The sequence below is a fragment of the Eubalaena glacialis genome, chromosome 15 (assembly GCF_028564815.1).
Source record: "Eubalaena glacialis isolate mEubGla1 chromosome 15, mEubGla1.1.hap2.+ XY, whole genome shotgun sequence".
Lineage (NCBI taxonomy): Eukaryota > Metazoa > Chordata > Mammalia > Artiodactyla > Balaenidae > Eubalaena > Eubalaena glacialis.
Window position 1 is genome coordinate 14,172,096 of NC_083730.1, and position 9,220 is coordinate 14,181,315.

General features: G+C 43.8%; 1 protein-coding gene across 1 annotated transcript in view; it reads right to left on the reverse strand.

The window, feature by feature from the left end:
- TNFRSF11A (TNF receptor superfamily member 11a) overlaps positions 1–8,583 on the reverse strand; it is a 31,185-nt gene extending 22,602 nt beyond the window's left edge. Inside the window, exons 1-4 of the mRNA XM_061169223.1 lie at positions 8,554–8,583; positions 8,276–8,357; positions 6,338–6,463; positions 2,448–2,591 (exon numbers count right to left, since the gene is read on the reverse strand). Of these exons, the coding sequence (XP_061025206.1) occupies positions 2,448–2,591; positions 6,338–6,463; positions 8,276–8,357; positions 8,554–8,583 (382 nt within the window). The remainder of the gene's footprint in view (positions 1–2,447; positions 2,592–6,337; positions 6,464–8,275; positions 8,358–8,553) is intronic.
- Positions 8,584–9,220: the final 637 nt, after the last annotated feature.

Genomic DNA, 9,220 nt, shown 5'->3' on the forward strand with positions numbered 1-9,220 from the left:
GAATGGCAGCCCATTTACCGCTTTTAAAGGAAACTTCTTGTCTTGACCCTTTCTGATCAATACTCTCACCAGTCTAAGTATCGGAGTGTTGACAAAGTTTTCAAAAAAAAGAAAAAAGAAAAAAACGAACCAACTTACACTATAGGTCTCTTTCTCTTAAACCAAGGGTTGGTAGTAACAGTTTTCTATAAAGAGCCATACAATAAATATCTTAGGCTTTGCAGGCCTTCTGGTCTCTGCAAATTACTTGTAGTGTGAAAGAAGTCACAGATAATGAGTAAAAAAAAATGGATGGGGCTGTGTTCCAATAACATCCTATTTACACAAACACAAGTGGTGGGATGGATTTTGGACCCCCGCCTTAAGCCATAGCACTGAAAGCAGGAATTGATCCTGGTTAGTAAGCGGTCTTTACCCCCCTCATATTCCACATGAACTACATTATCAAAATAGGAAATGTCTCAGATTTCCTATGTCTATTACCTTTACTGCAATTGACACAAGATGACCCTTTGGTAATTCCAGTAAAGAAGGACATTGGCTACCATGTGATATCATAATAAGCAATTGGCTTGTGCCAAAACCACAAATTACTCTTGAAATTAGTAGCACTTCTGTGGTTTATTTTCATGAATAAAACCCTAAAATAAGGAATTACATTTTCTTTGTCCAAAGTCAAGTGGGAAGTACATTCTTGATTTCTGCAATTGCCTCAATAAGTAGGGTACCCACCCCTTACTCTAGCAATTTGATTTGTCTTGAAATGATATCAACAAAGGTGCATTTAACATCTAGTCACTCGTATTAATTCAAACAGCTTTTAAAAAGATAAACACCCTCTGGAAGAGTAACCCTTAAAAACAAAGCGACTTCCTAAAGGGGCTGCAAGGCACGAAGAGTTTGAAGGGACACGACTTTCATGTCTGCTCTTTGTAACACTGACCTGATGGGGGCATCCTGCGCATTCTCCTTTCTCTTTTTTCCTTTCACAATCACACTCCCACTTTATAAAAGAAGGCACACAGTTCATACCTTCTCTAAATCCTACCACAGTGCCAAACTTCTGAGATGCCAAACAAAGCAACAAGTCAAAATATTGGTGATGGAAAGCTCCTGCATTCAGAGCACCTCATTACAGCTTCTGTCTTTCCCTATCTATTAAGGGCAAGGGTGTGACAACAGATATGGGGTATTTGGGATCAGGTTCAGTTGTTCTGAGTTCAAATATACTGCAAGGCAGGGGTAAAATTTTCAGTCATCCACGTCACCCCCTCTACCCTCCACCTATTGCTGAAGAATGCACCATTTCCAAAGGAGCAAAGCAGAGAGAACACTGACCAGAAAAAAAAAAAAAAAAAGCAGAAAGGGACCAGCACCTTTTTTCATGCAGCTAACAAACTTTTGGAAAGGCTCTGGGTCTTGCCTATATCTCAGAACCAGAATTCAGAAGGGAGCAGGCTGTCATAGGGAGATTTATTTTAGTAATTAAAAAATCGTCAGACTTCTTCCCACGAGAAAGCCTGTCTGGTTTAATTGAAGGACTGACTGTGTCAGACTCTGTGATGGACATTTTCCTCCATATGAAATGAAATGAATAATATTTTTAATTCTCCCAACCCTGTGTTTTACTTTGATAATTATAGTATAGCAAAATATAATATATTCATCTTTTGGACCAACTGTGTATAATAATAACTGTAGTAACAACTCAGTCCAGAAGAAATGTTTTTAAGGTTAGAACCCTGAGTCACAAGAAATTTTTAAAAATTAAAATTTCAAATAGGTGCATTTTTTTTCATGTGAAAGAGTATGAAAAGGTGATTAGTATAAACCCCCCGAGCTTAAAAATACATTAGGATAAAACTCTGTGGGGAAGGTGAAATGGATACAAATCAAAGGAGAGAAAAGAACTATATAAAATTTCCAACAGTTAAAGACGATTGGTGCATTTTTAAATGGATGATGATGGTTATTCAGTTGCTATCCCATGTTTTGATCCCGCTGAATATTTTAGAAAGTGTAACTTACTGTTGTTCCAATTCCCTGGAAACTAAGTCCTTAAGCGACTCTTTCAATTTGTAATAAAAATGTTTAGCTGTCTATTTAAAATCTTGGCAGGAGGTGCACGGCTTTTCAAAATTCTCCAAAGAGGGTGCACATGTTTTAAAAAAAAGTTTGGGGACCCCTGCATGATCCGGTTCCCCCCTTAGTGGGCATGGGAAGGTTCAGAAGGAGAAGCCTTGAGCAGAGCGCATGGGCCGAGCTCTCACATTCCCCTGGAGGCGCACAACCGGGGGTCCGTTCCCAGGGAACCCTCAGCCCCCTCCAGCGCCCCCTGCTCCCGCAGAATGTGATGACTCAGGGAAGCCGTCTGAGAGGCCGCTTTGGCCTGGGGGTACTTGCACGGCTTTGGGGAGCGCCGCGAGACGCGGGACCCCGGCTCGTACCCGGGACCCGGGCGCCGAAGCCGGGCGCGCACTCGGCGTTGCGGCGGCAGCAGCGGCAGTCCTCGCTCCAGTGGTACCCGGCGGTGCAGGCGCAGCGCCGCGGAGCCGTCCGGTTGCCGGGCTCCACGGCCACCAGGGCCTTGCCTGCGGGAGAGAAAGACAGGGCGGTGAGGCAGCGGGAGCAAGGGCGGATACACACCTTCCACCTCGTGCCACTCGCTCTCCAGCACCACCAGCCCCAAACCACCCAGACCCCCCGGACGCAGCGCACGGATGAATCACTCAGCACGCCGGGATTCAGGAACTCCCAAGTTCCCCCTCACACTTCCTGTGCTGGCACTAAAACATCCCAGAAGGTTTTGTTGTTGTTTTTTTTTTTCTCTCTCTCTCAATAATTAAGAGTCTTGTGGTTTTTGAAAAGTCAGTTTTCATGTTGGTAGGAAGATTAAGGCCTGGTGAGTTTCTGATCATTGACTATTTTGACGAATGCAAAATAGTCGACTTCACAGCTTCCTGAGTTTTAGTAAATTCAAATGTGATAAACATTCTTAACACCAATGCTAGATCAGACCTAAGAGAATTGGGTTTCTGGAGACTGGGGATTCATCTTGGGATCCTGCAGGGCCGCAGGATTATTCAGTCCTGAAAACAGGCGTCACTGTGGGATTAGATATGGGCAAAGTAAGGAGGCTGGGCCTGGCGACATACTTGGAAATTAATCTCTCCCCCAAAACTAAGGATAACACGTTCGTTGTCTCTTTTCTCACAACACATAGCAAAGCGCTCTCTCCTTATCTCAAACCTCCTGGCCCTTTCCAGTTTTTGTGGAATAGAGGTAAATGCTCACACACAGTCGACCCTCATTATTTGCTGGTTCATATTGGCAATTTCGCCTACTGGTTAAAATTTAATCGTAACCCCCAAATCAATAACTCCTGGCGCTTTTGCAGTTATTCTCCGACACATGCAGAACAGCGAAAATTTTGAGTCACTGGCTGGACATGCATGTCCCCCGCCAAGGGCAAATGGGGTGACACTGCCTTCTAGTTTTAGCTCTCACACTGGAAATCAGAGTCCTTTTTGTGGTCTATTTAGTGTCCTATTTTGGGCATTTTCGTGTTTTTTATTGGTGAGTTCACTGTTTAAAATGGCCCCCAAGTATAGGGCTGAAGTGCTGTCGAGTGTTTCTAAGTCCAAGAAGGCGATGATGTGTCTTCTGGAGAAAATCCATACATTAGATAAACTTTGTTCAAGGCTGTTTATTGTGAGTTCATTGTTAATGAATCAAAATTTTTCTTAAATAAGGTGTCTTTAAATAGAAACACACACAAAATGAGGTTATGTTCACCCACCCAGGAGTGGTGGTTCAGTATTTGCTAGCTCAGTGTTTGTGGTTACTTTATAGAACATAACTACCATGAATAACAAGAATCACCTGCACACACACATGCATACATGAAACAACACAATAACATTTATTTAAAACAGACCTCCTACTCCTCCTATACATCCCCATCTCACCTGGATTGTCCAAACAGCCCTTGTACTTTATATTTCTGAATACTTATCAGAGTTTGTTATGGACTGATGTTTGTGTCCCCTCAAAATTCATATGTTGAAATCCTAAAACCACCCCCCCCCACAGTGTGATGATATTAGGAGGTGGGGGCTTTGGGAGGTGATTAGGTCATGAGGGTGGAGCCCCCCATGAATGGGATTAGCCCTTATAATAAGAGATGGCACAAAGCTTGCTTCCGCTCTCTCTCTGCTCGCCACCATGTGAGGACACAAGAAAGTGGCTGTCTTGAAACAAGGAATAGGGAACACACCAAGAACCCCGCCATGCTGGCACCCTTATCCCAGACTTCCAGCCTCCAGAACTGTTCGGTATATATATTTGTTGTTTAAGCCACTGAGTCTGTGGTATTCTGTTATAGCAGCCTGAACTGCCTAGGACAGAGTTCCAAGAGAAAACAAAGAAACCAGAAACCTGTTCCCTCCTTCACTGTCTCAAGTTATAACCAGCAGGGAGGGAATGCTTCCTGTTCCCATTCTTTTCAGACCAGAGCTGGGTGAACCTGAGAAGTCTCCACTCCCTTCTGTGTCCACTCTCCGAGGCCCAGGTCAGCTCTGAAGCACCAAGACCAACTTGCATAAACATGGACATACTGTCTGGAACATATGGACAAGTGTCATTTTCCTTGGAAAATTCGAATTCCAGTATCCCACTCAAAAGTAAGTGCATGTGGACTTCCCTGGTGGCGCAGAGGTTAAGAATCCTCCTGCCAATGCAGGGGACACGGGTTCAAGCCCTGGTCCAGGAAGATCCCACGTGCCGGGGAGCAACTAAGTCCATGCGCCACAACTACTGAACCTGTCCTCTACGGCCCGCGAGCCACAACTACTGAAGCCCGTGCGCCTAGAGCCCATGCTCCGCAACAAGAGAAGCCACCACAATGAGAAGCCCGCGAACCCCAACCCCTGCTCGCCACAACTAGAGAAAGCTTGCGTGAAGCAACGAAGACCCAACGCAGCCAAAAATAAGTAAATAAAATAAATAAAGTTTTATATATATATATATAAAAGTAAGTGCATATAAGCCTGGGTGGTTATGAACAATTTTGACATATTTTTAAATATCTTAATGCACTAGGTTTGGGGCTTTAATCAATTTTGGCAGTAGACAGAGTGAATCTTTCTTTCCAAGAGACAGCAATGAGTCAAGCTCATTACTAAGCAGTGGGAAAGAAAAAAGACTTGGTCAGATGCTTCTGCTCAATGGAGTTTCCATGTTACCTTCTCTGGACAAAATCTGCCAGCTATCTCTAACACTTTAGAAAAATTACGATGTTTAGAAAAATGCTTATTTCCTAGTTCTGTCTACTGAAAAAAAAAAAACAAACCTATATACAAGGATCAATCCAGTAGCAAGGAGCCTTCCCAGCACCCAGACTGAAGTTGCTAAATAAGATGTTCTGCTGAAAGCAATGAGAAATCCTTGGAGAAATGGCTGATTCCAGCTTCTGGGCAGGAAACGTCCAAGATGAGGCTGGGAGCAAGAGAGCTCAGAAAGACACCGGGGGCCACATCGAAAGACTTGGGGGCCACCTGGGAGAGGTGAGATAATCCAAGCACCAGTAAAACTAGTAACCGCAACAGACTAAAACACCTCAAATACGTAAATGCATGAGTTCATAATATTCATACAAATCCTTTGGAGACAACTTGGTGATCGAGTCATTATTTTGAAAAGTGGTAAATAAAGTTACAAGCATTCTTTCTGCCTTTCCTGTATATACTGTACTTCAGGGTAACAACCCGTTGATGAGGGAAGTTTCTCTTTAGAAAGCATTCCAGCCAATAAAGGAAGAAGGGATGATGGAATTAGAACATCACCTTTCTGCAGCCCCTAATGAAAATGGATCTAGGCCATGATCATCAACAGCTGCTAATATCACCCAAAAGAGAGAGAAGCAGCTACTTTGTGAGTACTGACATCACCACATTATGCTCACCTTTTAAGGAGTTTTGTCAAAAACAAGCAGAAAAACCCAGATTCTGATCAGCCTTCTAGGTCTAATAACCCCTTTACAGGAAATATCGGAGATATAAATATTCAGATATATATATATATCTGAATCACTTTGCTGTATAGCTGAAACTAACACAACACTGTAAATCACCTATACTTCAATAAAAACAAAACAAAACAAAACTATTCCAGAACAGAAGTTCTACATGAAGAATTTTAACACAATCCTTCTGGGATCCGAAGCACATCTTTCTGGGGGTCTGTGGTCAAAACTTCTTCCCATGGCCCCTAAAAGAGACAGTATTGCTGTATCTAAAAATATCATTTATCCACACAGCCCCCAACATGACTGACTCACCTGTATCACAAACTTTATGCAGCAAGCATTTATCTTCTTCATTCCAGGTGTCCAGGTATTCATCCGGGCCACAGGACAGACAGACGCTTTCAGAGGTAGCAGTGCATTTGGAAGACAAGTACTTTCCTTAAATTAGAAGGGGAAACATGCACCAATCAAAAATACTCCCTCCCAAAAAAGCCAACAAATCAACAAAAATGCACCAATCTGGGAATTCCCTGGTGGTCCAGTGGTAAGGACTCCGTGCTTTCACTGCTGTGGGCCCAGGCTCAATCCCTGGTCAGGGAACTAAGATCCTGCAAGCCACGGGGTGTGGCCAAAAAAAAAAAAAAGCACCAATTTACTGGAGCCCTTACATGACCATGATCCCAGGACATCCCCCAAAGGTAGACTGATACATGAGATAAGACCACATCTCACAGTGAGGGCTCCTCAGGCCTCCGGGCTGGCTCAGATAACCTCTCCTGGGTTTGCTGTGCCTGTGTTCATGGCAGTCTTTTAGATCTTCTAAGTAAAAGACCACCCCTTCCACCCCAAACCTCTGCTGACTAAGGAAAAGAACTATGGTTTTCAAACTGGTGCCTGCAGAACTTGAGGGGTTCCCTGGGGGCTAAGCAAGAGGAACTTCCTCTCACCCCTCCCCTCCCATCTTCAAAACCCCTCTACTGTCAACCTGGAGAGTTAACTTCTTTTGTCCCAAGTATACTGTGGGCTCACGGTTAACTTAGTTTGATCAGAGAGTAATACACACACACATAAACACACACACATGCGTGCATGAAAATCACTGGATCTTCATTCTACGAACCCCCAAAAATATTTGTAGCTGAAATATCTAAAGGATCTTGTTATAAGGTAAGCACCTTTTCCTCAAAGCTCTCCTCCTCTCCCCAGAGCAGTGAGTGAGTGAGGACCCTCTGGACGTGGGGCTTCACTGAGGCCATAGAAACACTTGGTCACCTTCTGGCAGAACAACTTTGGGGAAGTGGTGACCAGTCCACTGTCTACCCCTCAGCAGGTATTGTGAGGAGGAGTTATAAAAGGGTTTCGGTAATTTTTAGCAGTGATTCTAGGATAGATTACCATCCCCATCCCCTGCTAGTTTCTGTGAAAATGATACTTTTTTTTTTTTTTTTCCACACCGCATGGCTTGCAGGATCTTAGTTCTCACACCAGGAATCGAACCTGGGACCTTGGCAGTGAAAGTGCCGAGTCCTAATCACTGGACCGCCAGGGAATTTCCCAAAATAATACTTTTAAATAAGAGTTGTATCTCATATTTTGAGAGTTTGAATCACAAACTTCTAAAACAGAGTTTCAAAAACCATCATGGGGGGCTTCCCTGGTGGCGCAGCAGTTGAGAATCTGCCTGCCAATGCAGGGGACACGGGTTCGAGCCCTGGTCTGGGAGGATCCCACATGCCGCGGAGCGACTAGGCTCGTAAGCCACAATTACTGAGCCTGCGCGTCTGGAGGCTGTGCTCCACAACAAGAGAGGCCGCGACAGTGAGAGGCCCGCGCACCGCGATGAAGAGTGGCCCCCACTTGCCACAACTAGAGAAAGCCCTGGCACAGAAACGAAGACCCAACACAGCCAAAAATAAAATAAATAAATAAATAATTAAACAAACAAACAAACAAACAAAACATCTTGCCTTCTCAAGAAACAGCGTTTTGGAAAGCTGGTACTTAATTCATGGTCCAGCATGTACTTAATTCAAGTACCAGTTTCTGAAACTGCTCTTGATTTTTAAGTGATTTCATCTACTGAGAGAAAAGTTTTTGTCTTCAGAGTGACAAACACCACTACCTGCCACTGCCGTAAAAAGCCTACCCAATTTCTTTTTTTGTCTGGCAGGATAGAAATGGTTCCTTAGATTAAAAAAAGAACCCCACCCACTTCTGGAGGACAATGACAGGAGGTTTCGAAGTACAAACCTGGTTCACATTTGCGACAGCATCGTCCCAGATGCTCGTAATGCCTCTCGCTAGTACACGGAGAGGTGATCTGAAAAGTCACCTAAAGAGAAAATGCGCATCAGGTAGAGATTAGGCACAAGTTCTTTCTAGAGAAAACAAAAAGTGAATTACTGACTCACATTTCTGCAAAGTATAAGAAATCACCATAAACAGTCCTGAAACTGCTCTGCATAATACCACCCCCCTCCCAAAGATGTCACTTTCCTATTCTAGCCCATTTCTCCCTAACAATGTACAAAACCAATGATTCTGGCACCAAAATCCATTTAAGCATTTAAAACAATTTCGGTCATGCTCATGGTAATAGGCCGGATGAAAGGGAAATTTACAAATGGTACACAGAAGGTTGAAAGCCGCTTTACACAACCCACGTATGACATTGGTCCCACTTCTGTGTCATCACATGGTGGACAGTTTGCTCAGTCCACTTTGGTCATACAACTGCAGAAGGACAGAGTGGGGCCTCTTAATACGTGTCTTATACCAGGGGAGGCCAGCTGTGGTCTTACAAGCTAGCTCTGATTTTAAAAAGATGCTTAATACCGCTTACCTTTTAAAATTTTAAACATGCAGAGAACCTGAAAAAGTGGGACAGCAAGGGGTTACAGGAAGCCTTCTGGCTTACAGCCAGGAGCCCTGACCGACCGCCCGCTGGCTGAGGGATCCCCGACAAGCTGCTTCAGCTCTTGGAACCTTGTCTCCTTTCTGTATGATTCTAATACCAATATTAATTTCCAAGTCTGCTCATCTAAGCAGAACAAAACAAAAAGCCAAGTCCCCTACAATCACTCAGATTCTTATCAGTTTGCCACAGAAAAGCTCTTTTCTTTATCAGTTTTCTCAGTGTCAGAAAAAAAACCCACACATTCCTGTTGACAGGCAGGCAGTGGAGTTACAGACTGA